Source organism: Martes martes, assembly GCF_963455335.1.
Source record: "Martes martes genome assembly, chromosome: 3".
Taxonomy (NCBI): domain Eukaryota; kingdom Metazoa; phylum Chordata; class Mammalia; order Carnivora; family Mustelidae; genus Martes; species Martes martes.
In genome coordinates, this window is record NC_137890.1 from 135,110,107 (window position 1) to 135,131,309 (window position 21,203).

The 21,203-nt window shown below is 36.7% G+C and overlaps 1 protein-coding gene across 2 annotated transcripts in view; it reads left to right on the forward strand.

Moving 5' to 3' along the window:
• Positions 1–2,262: 2,262 nt before the first annotated feature.
• The window catches only part of SLC38A11 (solute carrier family 38 member 11), a gene marked incomplete at both ends in the record, with an annotated part of 50,217 nt that continues 31,276 nt past the window's right edge, over positions 2,263–21,203 (forward strand). Inside the window, 7 exons of one of the 2 annotated variants that reach the window (XM_080799486.1) lie at positions 2,263–2,301; positions 2,786–2,903; positions 5,127–5,201; positions 10,134–10,268; positions 11,194–11,259; positions 14,780–14,886; positions 16,846–16,925. In XM_080799486.1, coding sequence (XP_080655612.1) covers positions 2,263–2,301; positions 2,786–2,903; positions 5,127–5,201; positions 10,134–10,268; positions 11,194–11,259; positions 14,780–14,886; positions 16,846–16,925 — 620 coding nt within the window. Of the gene's footprint in view, positions 2,302–2,785; positions 2,904–5,126; positions 5,202–10,133; positions 10,269–11,193; positions 11,260–14,779; positions 14,887–16,845; positions 16,926–21,203 lie in introns of those variants that run through there. The other variant, XM_080799487.1, reaches the window with a different exon arrangement.

A 21,203-nucleotide genomic window follows, 5' to 3' on the forward strand; every position in this document is an offset into this window, starting at 1 on the left:
CAATTAAAAACCCACTAGAATAACAAAACTTAAAATAAAAAAAGAAAGTTCTGGTGTTGTAGACAATGTAAAAAAACAGGAATTTCATCACTGCTGGTGAAAGTGTTATTGGTACTACCAATTTGAAGAGCAATTTGGGAATATTTTGTGAAGTTTAAATATGCATGACTTATTTCCTAACAATTCTACTGCTAGAGAATCTGTCACTTAATATGCTCCAGAAGGGTGTAAAATTAGAACCTTAACAACCTTCCTTCAGTAGGAGGATGGCTAACTGAACTGTGAGAGATAAAATGAATAAACCTGCTTATATCTATATAATACATCTTGAAAACTACGTATTGGGTAAACAAACACTAATGCTAGTGGGAAAAATAACATGTACAATATGTACAAAAATAACATGTACATATATTATTTATGGCTACAATTGAATGAGTTAAAATATAAAGCATGGATAGAAAAGATATACACCAACTTCATAAATTAGATGACTTCAGGGATGAAGAGAAAGGAATGGGAATGGACAAAGGGGTTTCCATTGGGACATTAAATGTTTATTTTTTCAGCAGAAGAAAATATGACAAAATGTTAACATTTGTTGGGGTGTCTGGGTGGCTCAGTCTGTTGAGCTATGACTCTTGATTTCAGATCAGGTCATGATATTGGGGTCCTGGGATCCAACCCCGGGGAAGGGTTCTCTGCTCAACATGGAGTCTCTTGGGGATTCTCTCCCTCTCTCTCCCCTTGCTCAGGCTCTCTCTCTCTCTCATAAATAAGTAAGTAAATAAATAAATAAATAAATAAATCTGTTTTAAAATGTTAACATCTGTGGGGCACTTGTGTGACTCAGGTGGGTAATCGACTGCCTTGGGCTCAGGTCATGACCCCATGGTCAAGATGGAGCCTGGAGGGGGCTCTGTGCTCATTGAGAAGTCTGCTTCCACCTGTACCCCCCATGTTCTCTCTCTCTGAAATAAATAAAATCTTTCTTTTAATGTTAACATTTGTTAATTTGATATAAAGCTTATTTTATAATTCTCTTTAGCTTTCTTCTTGTTTTTTAAATGTTTCATAATTTAAAATAAAAGAACTTCTTTAATAAGTATTTGGTAAGTAGGGTATTATATTACCACTCTTTCTGTCTTTGAAACCTTTCTCTATGTATTCTCTTTGTGATTGAATATTCCCTGGGCCAGTTTCCTCATCTGTCATATAAGGGTGTATAGGTGATCACTGAAGAGTCTTTCCACCTCAGATACTCTAAGTGGTTTCCTTTTCCCATCCCCCTTACACTTCCCTCCTACCTGCTTTTAAGATTCACTACCTGGGGGTGCCTGGGTGGCTCAGTGGGCTGAAGCCTCTGCCTTTGGCTCATGATCCCAGAGTCCTGGGATTGAGCCCCGCATGAGGCTCTCTGCTCAGCAGGGAGCCTGCTTCCTCCTCTCTCTGTCTCTCTGCCTACTTGTGATCTCTATCTGTCAAATAAATAAATGAAAATCTTAAAAAAAAAAAAAAAAAGATTCACTACCTGAATCCGTCAGAGATCTATCTCCTTTTCCACTCTTGTCTCCTTTTCCGAAAAGTCATCAGGAAACATTTAACTGAAGCATGCTTAGTAATCAACTTTGCTAAAACTCTAGAAAAGTTTTTGTTTGGTTGGTTGTTTTACATTTAAAATAAAAGTCCTACATGTTCATCTAGCATCTCTGATGCAGAAGAGGTGTAGGGAGTAGGAGGAGGTGGTATTAAGTAAGAAAGGATGCTCCATAGGAGCAGAGGTACTACTGCGTTCTTACCTGGACGTCAGTCTCCAGCCAAAAAGCTGCTAACTGTGGAATGGACTCAAATAAGGCACCTTAACTCTTTTTACAATCTGGGCAAGGCAGCGTGGGGCGGAACACACTGTACTTTTCAACTGGAGGTGGGGTGATAAAGGAGGGTGCAGGGAAAGAGGGCTGCCCACATCAGAAACATCCTGTAGCATCCCCTCGTAGAAGGAAGGTGCATTGGCTGGGCAAGCTCCAGGAAGAAAGAGCCCCGGGCTGCTGCAGCCCAGTGAGCTGTGGGCTGCCGCCCGCGCGCCGCGGGAGCCGAGGAGGTGGGGCCAGGGGCGACGGCGGGACCGCTCGCTCCCCTCTCCCGTCGCGTGCGCGCGTGCGCGCGAACTCCAGCTAAGGGAGGTCGCCGAGGCGCTGGGCAGGCTTGACTAGGCTACCGAGGCCCTCAAGCCTTCCACGTGCTGAGGACTCTGTAGCGGCCATGGGCTACCAGGCACAGGGGCCCGTCATCCCGCCGCAGGTAAAGCCGGGACGTGGGGCAGCTTCTGAAGCCAGGTCCTTTCCAGTTTCATTCAGCCTGCAATAGAGAGCCGCTGACTTCACCTGGGGTCTTGGGTTAGCACCGCGGAAAGTTCTCCAGGAGAAAAAGTTTTGCCTCCATCTGACTTTTTTTTTTTTTTTCCCTTGACAGGCACTTTTCAGTATAACCCCTTTTAATCTCACAAAATCGCATCATTGACTCCCTAACAGATCCTGTATTCTGGGATTCCGTGCGGCAGTCCTTGAACTTGGCGCAGCTGTAATTGGGACATTTTAGAATGGAGTTTGTCTACATTGCTCTGTTGAATTACCTGTTACTCTTAGTCATTATGTTCTTATAGTTACTGACATTACTAATTATTACTACTAATGTCGTGTGGGTGACCTGCATTGCATATTTGTCTGACACTTTTCTAATTTTTGACCTAGTGAATATTTAATTGCCATCTTATATATTAAAATAGAGCAATCTAGATGACAGAGAAACCCTCGTTTCTGAACAGAAGCACAAAGGGAAAACTTATCATCAGTTCACAGCTGTTTTTAATGTTGTCAACTCGATTATAGGATCTGGTATAATAGGTAAGTGTTGTTTTGTTTTGTTTTGAATTTTAAGTGAAAAGACGAAATTTAAAATGCTTGCCATGTTACTAGCATTGATTATTTTTAAGGGAAAAAATCTTAAATAATAAAATTGGTAATTTTTCCCATTAAAAACCTTCCTTTTTTTCCAATGTAACTATGTGAATCATACCAACGTCTTTAATGCTGAGATGGGACTGTGATTCAGAATTTTTCCTCATTTGAGAGCATCCTTCGTATGTGGTAGATTAAGGTGGAACTGCATATGGGATACGCCAAATTTATTTTTATGGGCTATATGGTCAATTGATAATACACCTAATATACTTTTTCCCTTTTTCTGTAATATCTACCATTACTTAAACCACCTTTCTGTGACCTTCTAGAGTGTAAATCTCCAGATTTTTGGAAGTATTGAAGGTACATAACTTTAATGTGAAAACAACAATCTTGTGAAAAATTAAATACATAACAGTATTTCCTTACCTATCGATACAGTTTTAATTTTAAAGTACAAACTTATAATGATATATTAATTTTAAGTATCATTTAATCAATAAGTAGATATTGGTTAAATGAAAATGCATAGATTATTTTTTTTAACAAAGGAGCCAAATACAACGAGCATGAAAGAAATGAGCAGCTCATATTTTCCCAGTTTGAACCAAGAGGAAAATTCTGACTAAATAAAGTGTGTTGCATTATAGTAATTAAGGCAATTATTTTTTCAGTGCTGATTTTTCTTTTTTTTAAGATTTTATTTATTTGAGAGAGAGAGTGTGCACAAGTGGGGGGGGGGGCAGCGGGAATGGGAGAAGCAGGCTCCCCTCTGAGCAGGGAGCCTGATGCAGGGCTCTATCCCAGGACCCCTGGATCATAACCTGAGCTGAAGGCAGACACTTAACCAACTGAGCCACCCAGGCACCCCTTATTATTCTTTCTTTTATTTTATTATTTTATTTCTTTCTTTTTAAGAAAAAGCAAGGACAAAACAAAATCCTGCAATATGCATTAAGAACACTACTTTTTCCTGTAAAGTTTTAACATTTTAATTACAGTCATCACTGAACATTTACCTGAATTGAGTTACTTTTTTCACCTTTTGCAAGCTGATGTGTTTCTTGATGTTACCTGCTTCCATAAACAGACATTTTTTTTAATGGCACATAAAATAGAGGTACGTGAGGCAAAGTAATCAAGTAGGGGCAAAGATTTGTTTGAAATTCTACCCCTATGGACTAGGGAGTTGTAGACAGCTCTACCTGGCAGAATTCCAGAGTTAATTCCTGAAGTTTAAGCTGATTCATGTCAGCAACATTAAAAAGTATCTCTTAATTATGTTCAGCAGATTTTTAAGGGAAAATTTTCCAGAGAATAAAAGTTCTGGGTGGATATATTTTAAATATGTTTTATGTTAAATATTTTATTGCCTATAATCTAAAATTGACCATTTCCAAAAGAAATTCATAAGAAATACTTTCATATACCCCTTCAGATTTATTAAAAACACTTTTGCTGTGCCCAGGTGGCTCAGTCCGTTAAACATCTGCCTTTGGCTCAGGTCCTGATCCCAGGGTCCTGGGATGGAGCTCAGGGTAGGGCACCCTGCTCAGCGGGGAGTCTGCTTCTCCCTCTCCCTCTGATCTTACTCCTGCTCCTGTTCTTGCTCTCTCTCTCTCTCTCAAATGAATAAATAAATCTTTTTTAAAAAATACATAAATAGTAAAAAAAAAAATTAATAAATAATAAAAATTACTTTTGCCTTCTCGTTTTTCTCTCCTGGTTACCCACTTTGATTCTGGAGTCAGTCTTTCCTTACATCCCATAATCCTTTCATGCTCTTATTACCGTCTCTGCTTTCCCAACTAGTGTGTAAGGAAAGCTTTAGTTCATTACTTTCTGTATATTCAAGGTCATATTCCCTCCTGACCCTGAAGTGAACATTATTTGTGTGAACTGGCATCTGTTTGTCATTTGCTCCTTTCTTATTCTTATTCCATCACCTTAAGAACTTGCTCTCTTGACCTGTCCTTAGCTTGCATTTTATTCTGAAATAACATTAATATGCTAACATTTAATTTGAGTAGCTATATGCACTGTTTACAACCATGTCCTATAAAATATCAATTTACTTAGCCTGTTATATACAGGAATTGGGGGGAAGCTTCTATATTCCTATATGTTTTATTAATGTGATGGGTGGGGCATTTTATATTTTTCCAGGATTGCCTTATTCAATGAAGCAAGCTGGCTTTCCTCTGGGAATACTACTTTTATTCGGGGTTTCATATGTTACAGGTAAAATACTACATAATTGCTTTTTCCTGCAACTTAAATTATGCAATGATGATTACACAGACACAGACACAGGCACACACACACACACAATAATTGAATTTCCTGATTAAGAAGTGCATCAAGTAACTCTAAAGAATTCAGACATTTACGTCTGAGAAGATTTACTTTTCCTGCTAATCCTCTGAACAGATTAGAAAAGCATTATATATTACCAAGCCTAAATCCTTTTCATGTGCCTTTTTTACTTTATGCATAGAGTGGTAGAGGGGGGAGCCATTTTAAAGGCTGATTAATGCTGAAAGAGACTGCTTTGAAATTGTAGACAACCAGGCCTTCCTTTCCCACAAAAACCTTAAGCAAGTGTACACGAATGAGCAACATTTTCTAGCTATTTTGGTGCAGGTACAACTGAAAGGCCTGGTGCTTAGCCAGCAGGGTTCACCACCCACTCCCCACCTCTCCTGTGCCTGCCCAGGCTCCCTGCCTGCCACTATCTTTAAGCAATAAGGTGCTTCTGTATCACTTCTGCTTCCCTCTTTTCATGTAACCTGTTCGTTCACACTCATGTTTTGCCATTCCTCCATCTGAGTGCAGGCTTTACAACTCATAGTTACCTCCTCTTTCTGCTGTCCTCATCCCTGCCCTGTCATGCCACCAGTGCACCTCATGACAACCACAGGGTCCTTCCTCTACCTTAGAATAACTGTAGAAAAGGCAGTGATCACAAACAGATACCACCTGCAGTGGTTCTTTTTACGGTAGCCACTATGTGTGGTCACTTAGATGCCCTTTTACCAGGGAACGCAAAACACCCCAGCCTTGTTTTTTCAGTGTTGACCTGGCTCTCAATGGCACCACCTTCCTGTGAAGTTACGATCCCCAACCACCATTTCCCCACAGCCTTCAGCCAATGACTGACTGTTAGGAACACAAAAGCTGTGCACGCGTGCGCACACACATGCACACCTGTGCCCTGAGAGACCAATGCGTGTTGCAGGTGCAGCTACTCTCCACCAGAGACAACCTCCATGCTGAACTGTTTCTCCAGCCCTAACCTGTCACTCCCATTTTCTTGAAGAGCTCTCCTCAAAGTCCCATGTCCCAAGAATCTCTGACTCAGCTCTGCTTCCAGAGACCCTGATGGAGATGCCATGTCCTCATAAAATCTCAGGATTTGAAGGCTAGCCTGTAACTCTGCCATTTTTCCCCCCCTCAGGCTGAGGAAGAGAGAATAAAGCATGCTATAGATACCAAAGTCTGAGTTGCTGAAGCACTGGACTGCCTTCCTCCCTCCTTTCTTCCCACCTCCTGTTCTCCCCAAGCCTAAACTACTTTGAGCTTCTACAGCTCTTACTTTGTCACTTAACATCCATAATGTAGTAACTCGGGACCCCTAACACTGCTTATTCAGGGTTGTTGGTGTTTAAAAACTGCACTCCATTCACGAGAGCATTCACCACACTAAAAAATCCCACTCAAGGATTACCCTTGTCATTTTTAATTTCCTGTTTCTCAGTCAGTCAGCACTGACAAATAATTAATTTCCACCCAGGCATAATAACCATGGCTTAAATACATAGTAAACATTTGCACACACTGTAAACTGTAGGAAAAAAATTTTAAAAATGTGTATCACCTAAGAATTAAATACTTGAGGTGAATTAAGTCACATTATACACAAATAAATCATAATGTGAATAACTTTCTCAACTAATGCTATGCATATACTTGCCGCAATGACTGTGAGCAGCCTTTTGAAAAGTTATATATTGCAAATTTATTAATCAGTAGAAATTACTCTTGTTAGTTCAGTTGTATGATCAAAATCTTTAAATAATTTTGATGAATAAAGGATGACCACACAGAAGCAATAAAATGCACAGAGTATGGTTCCTTTTATTTCTTAATTAGGGTTTTAAGAGGAAAATCTACAAGTAAGGTATAATACTGAATCTTTCTTTAAATTGACACTTTAATTACACAATGGTTTTTCTCTATAATTATTCTTTTGTCTTTTTAAGTCTCTAATGAGATATGTCCAGCTCAGCAGTTAATTTTTCTAAGGCCTATTTTCATGTTTGTGAAATGTTGTAGAATAAGAACAAATTATTTACAACAAATGTTTCTTTTAATTTGTTTTAAGATTTTCATATTTGTTGGTTAGAGTGTAATAATTTTTATTGTCCAAACATACATACTGATATGTGCAAAATGATAGAGCTATTGGCATTTAACCTAGTCTCAGAGAAGCAAGTATGTTTTGGGGACAAGGAGGCACCTCCACTGACTGTTTATTACTGAGCAAAGAAAATGGAAGGGCACTCTGAGGAGATGGAAATGTGGAGATGCGTAAGAACCATGTGAGTGATTCCTTCTGCTTAAGCATAGGGTTGATGTTTGTGAGTGGAGAGGGAGGAAGTTAGAGGTTTGCAGAGGCATTTATGAAGGCTCCCATGTAATGATAATCATTACCACTTCCTGAGGACTAGCTTGATGCTGAGCATAATGCAGCCGCTGTATTTAATCCTTCTGACTTCATGAACTAGGTGTTCATGTTCTACTTTAGTGGAGAAGGAAACTGAGACTTTAGCAGGTTAAAATGACTTGCCCAGGGTCACCAGTTACTAGCAACAGAGTTGAAACTTTGATTAACTGCATGGATTTTGGAGCCAGACTACCAGGATCTGAGTCCCAACTCTTCCTTTCTAGCCCTGTGAAGTTCAACAATTTGCTTAGCCTTCTGTGCCTCACTTTTGCCATCTATTAAAGGGGGGAGTGGGAGGTAATAATTGCACCTACTTAGAGTTGTTGTGAAGCTTAAACAAGTTAATATGTATAAAGCATTTAGAAAAAAGCTTGGCATGCAAAAAGTGTTTGCTAGTATTTTTGTGGTTCTTCTCATCATTATTATTATCAGACTCCAGATACAGTGCTTTCTCCACCACCAGACGCAGCCTATAGAAAATAGCCAAAAGTGGGGTGCCTGGGTGGCTCAGTGGGTTAAGCCACTGCCTTCGGCTCCGGTCATGATCTCAGGGTCCTGGGATCGAGCCCCACATCGGGCTCTCTGCTCAGCAGGGAGCCTGCTTCCCTTCCTCTCTCTCTCTCTGCCTACTTGTGATCTCTGTCAAATAAATAAATAAAATCTTAAAAAAAAAAAAAAAAGAAAAAAGAAAAGAGCCAAAAGTAACACCAGTTCTCATTCATTTAGCCTCCATAACATGCCAGGCATTGTGGTAGACAGATACATCATAATCTACACAGACTTTTCAAGGTTCGGTGTATGGTTTTACTTTACAGAAGAGACTCAAGAAAGTGAAGTTTTTCACCCAAGATCACATAAATTATAATTAATTTTCTCTGCCCCATGAAAATGATTATCTTATCCAAAAGTATTAGATGGTTCTCCTGGAGGATTTTAAGCAGAAGACAAGATCAGATCTATGGTGTGGTCAGATGCAACTGGTAGAAGAGGAATGTCAAGAAAATCTTGGTAGGGTGGGAATGTTAGAAGTGTTTTGAAGGGAGGCCACGTTGGTGGATGAGAGAATAGACGTTTTCACAGTAATCTAGGCTAGAAATGATAAAAACCCTAAAATAGAGTAGAGATTAGAAATGAGGGGATATCATTGAATAATCTATGATGCAATTGTTAATGGATTTGGTGACCAAAAGAAGGTAGCAGGTGATGGGTAATGAGAAGTCTAGGGTGATACTCAAATTTCTTTTGGTACTGTTCACAGTTTGGAGAAATAAGATGGAGAAGCAGGTTCCAGAACAAATATATAAATTAGAATTCGGACATTTGAATTTGAGATATCTATGAGATCTCCAAGATAAATGTTTGTTAGATAGCTAGATATAGAAATTTGAAGTTTGGGAGGAGTCTGGGTTGAAGACGAATTTTAAGAATTAATAACATCTGTGTGAAAATTAAAGCTGCAGGCATGAATAAGATCATAGTAGGACATTTTGAAGGGTGAGAAAAAAGTCCAAGAATCCAGGTTTTAAACAGAGTAAAAGAAACTGATGAAAAACTATATGATTGTTAGAAAATGTAGAAGGAAATCCAAAAGAAAGTGATGTCACAAAGGCCAAGGGAAGGTGATCGAGGAAAAGGAGGATAGTAAACAGAAAAAAAAAGTGCTACTGAGATAGCAAATTAGATTAAGATTTAGGAGGTGTCAATTGGATTTATCAACTTGGAGCTCATTGGTCAATTTGTTGAAAGACAATTCAATGATTTGGGAGGGAATCAAGGTGGAAAACACACTGCAATGATTTCTATTTTCTTCTTTGTATTTTAATGGGTTTCCAAATTATTTAAAGGATAAAAAAAAACAACTGTGATGGAAGCATGAGTAAGAGAAAAGAAAAAGCAAGAATCACACCCTGTGCATAGCTGTGTACCCAGTACAACTTAAGTGTCATTCTCTTAACCATAGCTATAAAAGGGAGCTACTAGTAGTACTTCATTATAAAACAAATGATCTGATTCTCCTCAATCTATTTTTTTCCTGAATGCTTACATCATTTTCATTCTCGGTTTTCACACATTGAACGTTTATGATATATTTGATTACCTACATTCTGCTGCTTGGACAGTTGAGCTGCAGCCTGTTAATAGTCATTACACTAGCTGGGTTGGGAAAGTAAAACCTGATGCTTTGACTCTAGTCTGCATACCCTCTTCTGTCCAGGTCATTGCACAGATATGTTAAGTGTATTTGCAACTCAACTGAAAAATATGTAACTGGAAACACTACTATTTCATGAAAGGTAATGTTTTATGAAAGGAAAGTAAGCCTTGCCAAGCCAACTGACTGTAGCATTAAACTGAACTCTTCAAAGTTTCTTTCTTTAAGTCAAAACACAAAAAACTTTTGTATTAAATGTAGTCTGACGTTTGTTTAATGGCTGTTTTTGCCACAGACTTTTCCCTTGTTTTACTGATAAAAGGAGGGGCCCTCTCTGGAACAGACACTTACCAGTCTTTGGTCAATAAAACCTTCGGCTTTCCAGGATATCTCCTCCTCTCTGTTCTTCAGTTTTTTTATCCTTTTATTGGTAAGTTGAATGTGAAAGTGGAAAGTGTAACTCTTTCACAGACATATAACTATTTCTGAAGAAGGTAGTTTTAATAGGAGATTAAAAGTGAATGGGTAAAATTATAGATTTCTTCTAAAACTGAAATATGTTTTTTTGAAAACCTAAGCGTTTGTGGAAGGCATGTACAAGGCCAACTTGTAATTTAAATATGTGCTGTTATGGTGAACATGTCCCCTAGCACTTCTTACATAAATTGTTAACATTCACCAACGACCAAATCCACATCATTTTTTAAAATCAGTAATACAGAAGCTATTGGTCAAACCATTAGCTCCTTATGTCTCCACGGAAGGCTAAGAATGTATTTCCCCAAAATCTGACTTTTTCAAATGAGTGAATATTTGGGAGCCTTCACAATTTTCTATTATTGTTCCTCACTTAGAGCAATGCATGTATTCCTGAAAACATATGTGAAAAATGAACTTTAATAAGAAAAATCACATTTTAAATGACTACGGAAACTCACTGTTACTTAAAGTTGTTCTGGAAAGAATTCGTGAAGTGAAGATGTTTTTGTAACATAAATTGATATTCTCCCATATATTTGTTGACTAGTTATTTTTGAAATTATACATATTTATAGTCACAATATATATTTGAAAGAGGTAGGATTATGCCAATATTTGGGAATAACTGATTACCTTCAAAATAGTTTAAGGGTATTAAGGAGGGCACTTGTGATGGGCACCAGGTGTTGTATGTAAGTGATGAATCACTAAATTCTACACCTGAAACTAATATTACACTGTATGTTAACTAACTGGAATTTAAATAAAAACTTGGGGAAAAAAATAAAGTGTTAAATGCAAAAAAAAATCAAAATATTCATGATGAAGTATATGCTGGCATCTTGGTGACTGTATTGTTTTAATTACGTTTTTAGCTATGATAAGTTACAACATAATAACTGGAGATACTTTGAGCAAAGTCTTCCAAAGAATTCCAGGAGGTGAGTCCATGTACTTGTTTTATGTGTTATTCATAGTTAATGTGGTTCATAATAATTTACAACCAAAATACTTACAAGTGGAAGAGTTGGATGACTTCAAGTATCTGGCAATATCCATGATCCATTCTGATCCTAAAGCATTAATCTATTTTTTTTTAAGATTTTATTTACTTATGTATTTGTCAGAGAGAAAGAGGGAGAACACAAGCAGGCAGAGCAGGAGGCAGAGGCAGAGAGAGAAGCAGGCTCCCCGCTGAGCAAGGAGCCTGACGTGGGACTTGATCCCAGGACCCTGGGATCATGACCTGAGCCGAAGGCAGCGGCTTAACCAACTGAGCCACCCAGGCGTCCCTCAGCCTTAATCTATTTTTATAGATAGTTTAGTTCTTATTTAGCTGTTTAAAGGATATCATTACAATTCATCTTATGCTACATATCACCAACTCTATGTAGTAACATTTTTCATGTACTGTTTTTACTATGCCACTTCTAAAATAAGCAAGCTTTTTTCTCCATTATTTGTATTAAGATACAATTTAATATAGTAAAATTAGCCCTTTTTAATGTTTAGTTCTGTAACATATAGTTTAATAAATGCTTATAGTCACATATCCACAACTACAAACAAAATACAGAACAACTCCTTTACCCACCCTCCAAAATTTTCCTTATTTCCCTGTGTACAAACCCTCTCTCATATACAGCTCCTGGCAACCACTGATCTGATTCCTCTCCCTAGTTTTGCTTTTCCCAGAATCACAAATAAATGGCATCATATAGCACATAGCCTTTCATGTCTGGCGTCCTTCACTTAGTATATTGCATTTGAGATTAATCCAAGTTCTGCGTTGTATCAGAAATTTGTTCTTTTTTTTTTTTAATTGCTGAGGAGTATTCCATCATATGAATGTACAACAGTTTATCTGTCCCCCAGTGGAGGTACATTTGGTTTGTTTCGTTTGGTATGATTCTGAAAAACCATTTTGAACATTACAAGCAGACCCTTTCAACATGTGGCACAACCCCATTCCTTCTTCAGCCTTTCACCGTATCATGGCAATTTGAATAATTCCGAGATCATGAGTCTTTCTTTTTGTCTTGAAGAGCTTCTCACCACACTACACAATCCTCATTTCATAGTGACCTACTCTGTAGCTGTTATCATAGTTGAAAATGATGTAAAAACACCTTTCCTCTTAGTGCTGAATCACTCCTTCTAGAGACAAACCAAAATAAAACAAAACCTAAAACTAGAAATTGTACTTATTCCTTTCATAGAGTTTAGTGGAAACAGAAATCAGGGAGACTTGAGCATCCAGTCACAGAGCCACTGCTTGCTCGCTGTGTGACCTTAAGAAGGTTAATGCCCTCTCTGAGTTTTAGTTTCTTCATCTCTGAATAATGGAGTGTCACCTGCTTCATAGAATTATTGTGTGAAACAACAGAGGTAATACACGCAGCGCTTGGCATGTAGTAGGCTGTCCCAGTGCTGTTAGCTCTTAGCAGCATCTTCCATTCTAACCACCAACTACAAATCATGCTTTCATAAACTGAGATCATGAGAGTGGATAGAATGCTAAGAAAAAATGCAAAGAATATACTGCCTTATATAAAATTTGACCTAATTATGTAAATTTTCTATTTTCATAAACAACTAAGGAAAAAACAAGAAAAAATATATTCACATGTAAACTGTGATTATCTTTTAATTACAGGATTCATGAGATTTTTGTTTCCTTTGTCGTCTTGGTCTTTCAAAGGAGCATATATTAATTTAGAAAAATCTTGTTATCACTTTATCTTCATTTAAAATGCTTATTATTTTTGTTAGAAGATCAGGATAAATAATAGATCTCACCATTAGATCCTTATTTAAAAATGTCCTTTATGGTAATAGAAATCCTTTGTTACTAGGCTCCTCTCTGCTATTCATAGCATTCTATTTCAGTGTTTTTCTAGGACTTAGAATTTTCCCAGTGAAGGAAATCTATATTTTCTACCAAACATACTGGTAAAGCAAATGATTTGAAAAGGTAAACAGAAACAAATAGGCAAGTAATTTAATTCAAATTATGCTCACCAGAAATATGTAAATAGTTGAGTTCAAGGTTTCTGGAACTTGAACTTCCTGTTTTAGTGTTTTGATTCACAACTTTATGATTGTTTAGTTATATCTGAGTTAAGCATATATTCATGATTATTTTATTACAGCATATATATAAGCATGTCACATTTACACCACTTTGAAATTGTATCTGGAAACGTCCCTGTAAGTGAGGTTATTAATCATATAAGAAAATTAGTCTCACTTACTTTTCCCAGTAATAAGTTTCTTTCTTTTTTATCTTTTATTTTGTAAGATTTATGTATTTATTTATTTATTTATTTGACAAACAGAGATCACAAGTAGGCATAGGCAGGTAGAGAGAGAGGAAGGGAAGCAGGCTCCCCGCTGAGCAGAGAGCCGGATGCTCCATCCCAGGACCCTGGGATCATGACCTGAGCCGAAGGCTTTAACACACTGAGCCACCCTGGCGCCCCTCTTTTTCTTTTTTTTTTTTTTAACCACACACTTGCTTATTCTGTAGACTTTAGACTTTTGCAGAAATAAATGAACCACTGGGGACATTTCCAAAACATAATGATATTCCTTCTTTGAAGGAATTCAATAGGAGCTAAAAAATGTAAGCAGTGGTATCTTCCTTGGAATAGCTATATAGCCATATATACTTAACACTGTGATTAGCACAGCCTTAAAAATATATAAATCCTTGGAAGTTTGTCTTATTTTATGTTTACAACTTTTGCTTGTATTTTATGATAGGTGCATGTGCACATACAAACCGCCTCCCCAACACATACACAATTATGTACTCATTGTGACAGCCAAGACTCTGCAGTGTATACTGGTTTCAGCAGAGCTTCCTGAAGGCTTCCCTATTTTGCTTCCGTCTACTTTTCTTCAGGGAAACCACTTCTTTCTCAATAAAAGTATAGAAATAGAATATTTTTATCTAAGGCTCCAGTCTTGAAGTTTCAAGCTCTACCATTTCAATCTCTCTAGGATACAGAATTTAAATTTAAAAAAAAAAAAAAGAAGAGCCTCAGAACATGCCCTCTTCTCACGTAGCTTACTTCCTAGAAAAGGAATTTGCCATTAGAGGGTTTTAGACAAAGGGTGACATCGTGTTTTTAGATCTCTGTACCTTCTAGGTTAAAAGGGGGCAACGGAGGGGTAGAAGCAGGAAGACTGATTAGGAGGCTCAAAATAATTTGAATGAAAAATATAAGATTATTTGAACTATAGGTTCACCCTTAAGTTATATCGTATTTACATTTGTGTGAGTTATTTCAATTTTTACATGGTTTTGTGGGATTTATTTACTCAAAATCTTTGTCATTTAGATAACATTTAAAGTTATTTAAGTCCTTTTTGCCCTAAAATATTTGACTGTTTCCTTGTATGGCTGGTGTGTTAACTCATACCTATAAAGACTTTATAATATTTATTTTGTTTTAGTTGACCCTGAAAACTTGCTTATTGGTCGCCACTTCATTATTGTGCTTTCCACGGCTGCCTTTGCTCTGCCTTTGTCCTTGTATCGAGATATAGCGAAGCTTGGAAAGGTAACTTATATCTTAAAAAGGCTCAGAAATGCACTTTGTTATCTGCACTGATTTTGTCAAACTACTGTCTATGTGGCCGAGTTCTTAATTATAGTATTTATCTTAGTTTCTTTCTTACCTTTCTTTCTAAGGTAGATACTCTGATGTCAGACACCATACTTGCAATTTAGTAAAAAGAATGATACTTACACTAAGTCTAATTTACTGAAAAAATGTTCTATCATTTTTTATAGATAGTGGTTTAAACAATTTAAAGTTAGACTAAATATAAGAAGTAAGGATGAATCACTTCACTGGCTCAAAATTTTTTTGTAAACTACAGTGTATTTTAAATATCAATATGTCATGGCTCAATTCACGAGAATTTGGTCAGAGTATACGAATCTTATTGCTAAAGAAAAATGATGATGCATTTCTAATGAAACCAACAAAATAATTCTTTAACGACCATAAGGCATCATTAGCCTTTATCTATCCATATTTTTATTTCCTTACTCTAAAGGAGTGTTTGTATTTTATGCAGAATATTATTGGCATTATATCTACATTATGCCAAGCATCCTGATGAGAAGTTTTTTAAAAAGGGCTCTTTATATATTTTTATGTTATATTTGAAAAGTTAAGTGAATTTTACTTTTCACTGTGATGTTTCATGTGTATCCACATGAACAAGATCCTTAGGATCTTGTTATTGATCCTGTTACCCATGGTCCTTCCAGGTAAAGCTGAGAGTGAGAAGATACTCCAAAGTATTCTGACCACTCTACCTTTGTTCCCTAACAGACTTCCAGAAATAAACAAGAGTTCATCAAAAGCAGCTTTTTTGTGAATTATCTGAAATGCTCAACAATTTTCCATTTCCCATGTTGTAGGCATAAATGTTATCTTCTGAGAGCAGAAGGCCAGGCATTCATGAAGAGAAAGCTAATATTCTATCATATTACTAATACCTGAACATCTTTCCCTAAGTGTCCCTTAAAAGTGTCATTTTGAAATACTGAAGTGAATCTCCCAGTGAGTAAACCCAGAGCAGCTAGGAGCCCTGATCTGGAGTCAGGGTGCTTGCATTTGAATTCTTCTGCCACATTCTGTGTGACCTCGGAAATGTTACTTAAAATCCCTTCCTCAGTAGATCAGAGGACTCATTACAGAACATTCTTTCTAGTTAAAAACCAACAACCCAGGAAACAAGGTTAATGATAACCAAATGAAATAAAAGCAAATTTACATTATGTTTTTCTTAATAGAGAAAGAAGTAAAAAATGTGCTCATTTATTTAAAAAAATTAAGGGCAGAAACACAGATATAATAACGAGTGCACAGAACACATATACACAGATCAGTTGATATTTTAACCAGTTGAAATAGTGACAGAATAGAAAGGAAAAAGCAAAGACTTTAGAAACACAGACCAAAGGGCAAAATCAAATAGGAAAACTAGACTAAAAGAACTAGAGAACAGAAGGGAAAAAAGAGAGGCACCCTGAAAGTGTGTGTGAGTGGGTGTGTGTTGGGGGAGGGTGTGTGTCTTGATAGGGGGAGGGTAAGGTAAAGACAAAAGCAGAAGCAGCAAGTATAGATAGGAAAAAGCACAAGTCAACACCAAAATAGGACCGAGGAAGGAAGAAGCAACTTTAATTTGACTTTTATAAACTAAAACCACCAGTTTTGTATTCTATTCAGTAGAATACATTTAAAGTAGAAAACATTTAAAGCCATGTTGCAAGATTAGTCATATATGATACTTGCCTCCCTACTTGGGGAAAAAAAATAATACCATTTCCGATAAAAAGTTACATGCCTGAAATTATCAACAACGGTCTATAAGAAAAAACTACTACAGGATTGTCTAAACAAAAGCTCTATGTGTGTTTACTCAATTAAAAAGAGAAACATCTAATATTTTCAATACAATAATCTCTCTTCGAACTGATAATACCTTTACATTTTCTTTTGCAGATCTCTTTTCTTTCTACAGTTTTAACAACGCTGATTCTTGGAATTGTAATGGCAAGGGTAGTCTCGTTGGGTCCATATATGTAAGTTTTGTTGCTATATTGGTTAGTCTTTAATTTATAGCCTTCACATAGATATTTATAAGACATATGGTAAATGCTGAAGTATAAAGTAATTATGGTACCAGAAGCACCATTTATCTTTAGTATTTGACAAAATGAGGGAAGATCTACATAGACAGGCATTTTTCGTTTGGCCCCTCTATGGCTGATGAAGTTAAACTGAGTTTACTTTGTATGTTAATGACTGGTCCTAAGAATTCGAATAAGGAAGAGATTTCGAATAATGAGACATAGGAATGAAGTAGAGCACTTGGGAGGGAAAATGGTAAATGGCAGAAATTTTTATATCTATCCCAGAGATGGATTTGTTCTTAAGAAAGTTTCACCAATATAGGCTGAAATGAGAAGAATAAAGAATATAGTGGAAGTTTTCTCCATTAGAGGAAACATAATCACTTGGCAAACCACCCTTTGTTCTCTACTAAGGTTATATTCTTTGATTATTTTGTGTTAAAATGCTTTTGTCATTTGTGAACTGATGGCAATAGCTTGTGAATGTTGCCTGTGAGGGGGGAAAGAAAAGGAAACCTGTTGAATAACTACCTGTGATAACGTGGTTCCCAAGGTAATTTCTTTTTCCTATTGATTAACTGTCCTGCAAGATCACCTCATTTTCAACTTCATGTGCTTATGTCTGGTTTCTTAGTCTACCAGGAAAGTTCAAAAAATTGTGCCTCAAATTTATTTGGAAGGAATTATGAAACATATAGTCTAATTGGATTTGCTATAATCTTTACTTTGAAAAAAACACCTGTTTTTTAAAGGATTGAAATAAAAGAGAAAAGCATAAATATCTATCATGTTTATATTAATGTTTTCAAATAACTGAATCCTAGTTCATGGTTGTATTAGCTCAGGCTGCCAGAACAAAATACTATAGGGACCTTAAACAACAGAAATTTATTTTCTCATAGTCCTGGAAGCTGCCAGCACGGTCAGGTTTTGGTGAGAGGTTATCTTCCTAGTTGCAGAAAGCTGCCTTCCTGCTGTATCTTCTTAGAGCAGATGCCTAGAGAGACAGCAAGCTCTCTGGTATCTCTACTTAGAAGGACACTAATCCCATCAAGAATGCCCTGTCCTCAAGACTTCTTCTAAACCTAATTATCTCCCAAAGTCCGCATCTCCAGATACCAGCACAAAGGGGCTGGGGCTTCAATATATGAATTTTTGGAGGGGACACAATTCAGTCCTCTGCAATAGCAGTTTTGAAATGCTCCCAGTTCCCCTCGCTGTGACCATTTATTCTCTCATTTAGCGAATGCATACTGAATGCCCGTTGTGTCTAGCTATTTTCCTGCACGGTGAGAGAAAAAGAGCAGAGACAAAAGTCAGCACCTGTTACAAGTTGTTCATAATCAAGTAGAGGACATTTTAAAAACAAAAAAGAAGAAAAAAGAAACAGCAGTGCAATAGAAGTGCAAAATAGAAGCATTAGAAGCAGGAGCAGTGCCAAAGAAGAGAGTGCTTAATAGTTTGTCTAGATCAGGAAGGGCTTCCTGGAGGAAAAAAAAAATAGGATCTGGGTGTTTTGAAAGATGAATCTGAATTGTTTCAGATAGATAAAAGTGTAAAAGGCATTCCAGGCCCAGGAAAGATAAGCATAAAAGCCTAAAAGCCTATGTTAAATTCTATTGACATTTATTTAGTATCTCCTGTAATGGTACTGTATTCATCTCTGATTTTCAGAAGCTGAATTTATGCAACAAAAAGCCAATAGGTATATTGAACAGAATACAATACAATAATTGTTGGTTAATGTTTTTAATTGTGTAAGACAGAACTTTTTTTTTTAGATTTTATTTATTCATTTGACAGAGAGCAAGAAAGCACAAGCAGGGGAAGCTGCAGAGGGAGAGGGAGAAGCAGGGTCCCCACAGAGCAGAGAGTCCAGTGCAAAGCTGGATCCCAGAACCCCGGGATCATGATGAACTGAAGGCAGACACTTGACTGACTAAGCCACCCAAGCACCCCAAAACAGAACTTTTTTAATTGGAACTTTTATTATGAAAAGTGATTCTAGAGAATGAATTATTAGGTTATAATAAAAGGTTTTACAAATTTGGCAAATATAGTACTGTGAGGCAATATTGAGGAAAAAACCCCAAGTAGATAAAAGTTGGAGATAAATAAATTAACCATTAACTGAGCCCCAAGGGGACAGTTTAAAACAATGATTTTCAGCTCTAACGTCACATTAGAATTACCTAAGTAGCTTTAAAAAATACTGATACCAGGTCCCACCTGCAGAGTTTCTGAGGGACTTGGTCTAGGAACCAATTCATTATTGAGCAGCTGTGAGTTAGTGAGCACGCATCTAGAACCTCTTGGTTTCAAGAGATTAAAATCATGAGTACACATTTAAACTGACATATCATTTCTAAAAGTAGACCATAGATTTGTGTTATTTTAGGTACTGTTGTGTCATTATTTTTCAAGATTCATTCTCCACTTACTGTTTTTATACAACATGTGCTTGAGATACTATTGTGAATACAAAGAAAAAATATCTCTGCTTTTGGGGGCTCACCGTTTAGTGGGGAAGATAAGGCAGCACAAATGACTGTCGTTTAGATCAGCGTATCTTGATACAAAGGAAAGAGGAAGGAGAGGCTACTTCCTGGTGGTACTAAATGAATTGATTTTATGGCCAAAGAGCTATTTATTTCTATTGTAAACAAAATGTGGTCTATATATTCTAACCTTCCTTGAGAAGTAATATCAGACTTCATCTGAGCCTTTGAAATTTTTCTAATAACAGGGATTATTTACTTAACTCTTTCAATATTTAGATGTTAAGGATGTGTGTGTGTGTGTGTGTGTGTGTGTGTGTGTGTGTGTTTAATGTGTGCTGCCTTTTATTTCTGTTTGAATACTACTGCAAACAACTTCTGTTTGTCCAGATTTACAATCAGGCTAATCAAATCCCATGTTCAAGGGTTGGCATAATAGCTAGTCAGGCAGGCTTCTTTCTGAAATATGACAGCCATGAATGCTTATAATCCATAAAACATGAGAAATTCAATACTCCATGTGTGTTTTTCCTCATTTTTGGTTCAGAAGAATGATCAGAAAAGCTGTACTTTTTCATAGGGCTTTTTAAATGGTATTTGGAAAAGATCTTTAAACCCACTATCAGAAAAGAGGAAGGTCTGTAATGGCTACTGGTGTTGACCTTGTTACTATGGAAACATCTTTTTAGTAGTTGTGTTTTAAAAATAAAACACAATTCAATTTCCTTTTCTCTAACTCATAAGGCTATAAATTCTGCTTTTTGATATGATTTCAAATATCTTATAGTCCAATGACTTTCAGTTCTCTTTGGAAATAATGTTCATTTTTATTGTATTTTCTAACCTTTTGCTTTCTTAAAAACTGAGGTGGCAAGGCAATTTAATTGCTTTCTAGAAAGTGTGCTAGTATCAAAATGCAATGACAGTTCTTTCTTTTTTTCAAACTACAATTGGGGGCATTATTACTGTGAAAACCTTCATTCTGTGCCTCATTAGTATTCCATTCTTTACATTCAGAATGGAAATGATAGCATGCAGTCCAAATTTACAATTATTTTCTCTTCATCTAACATCTCTTTTACAGCATTTTAATCCTTAATGTGGTATTCCAAATATAATTCCAAAAAGTGTGTCCGTACTTTCAGCAGGCATAAACTGTGTCATCTCTAAGGATCTCAAGGCATATTAGTTTCTTTACCCCTTATCCATTCTAGCCATGAAATTCTACAGTTTGATGCTCTCATAAAGAGGATCTAGAGGGGATTAAAAAAGGATCAGAAAAAAAATGGGTAAAGATGGGGGAATAGTGCATATTTGAAAAAGGAAATGATTAGTTCTGTCATACACTAGCCATTGATTTTTTATGATTAAATTATTGCCCTTTTTGTTATAAAGGACAGCAACCATAGAACCCTAACTGCTTAAAAAAGAAAATCTATTATCTCTCATAACTTTAAAGTTTATGAATATTCCTGTTACTAGATTTGGTTGCGTTTAAGAGTTTAATCAATGAAATCAGACATGTGGTGTTTTTTTTTTCACTTCTTGGCTTTGATTCCTCTTTTGTCGCCAGTTTCTGAAAGGTTCTCCCCTCATTGTGATGAGATGACAGTGGCACAACCAGCCTTCATCCATCTATTCAAGTCCAAGTCCATAAAAAGACAATGAGCTTTCTCTTTTATATTACCTCCAGCCTTACTTCCAGTATTAGTTCTGATTACCTCCAATG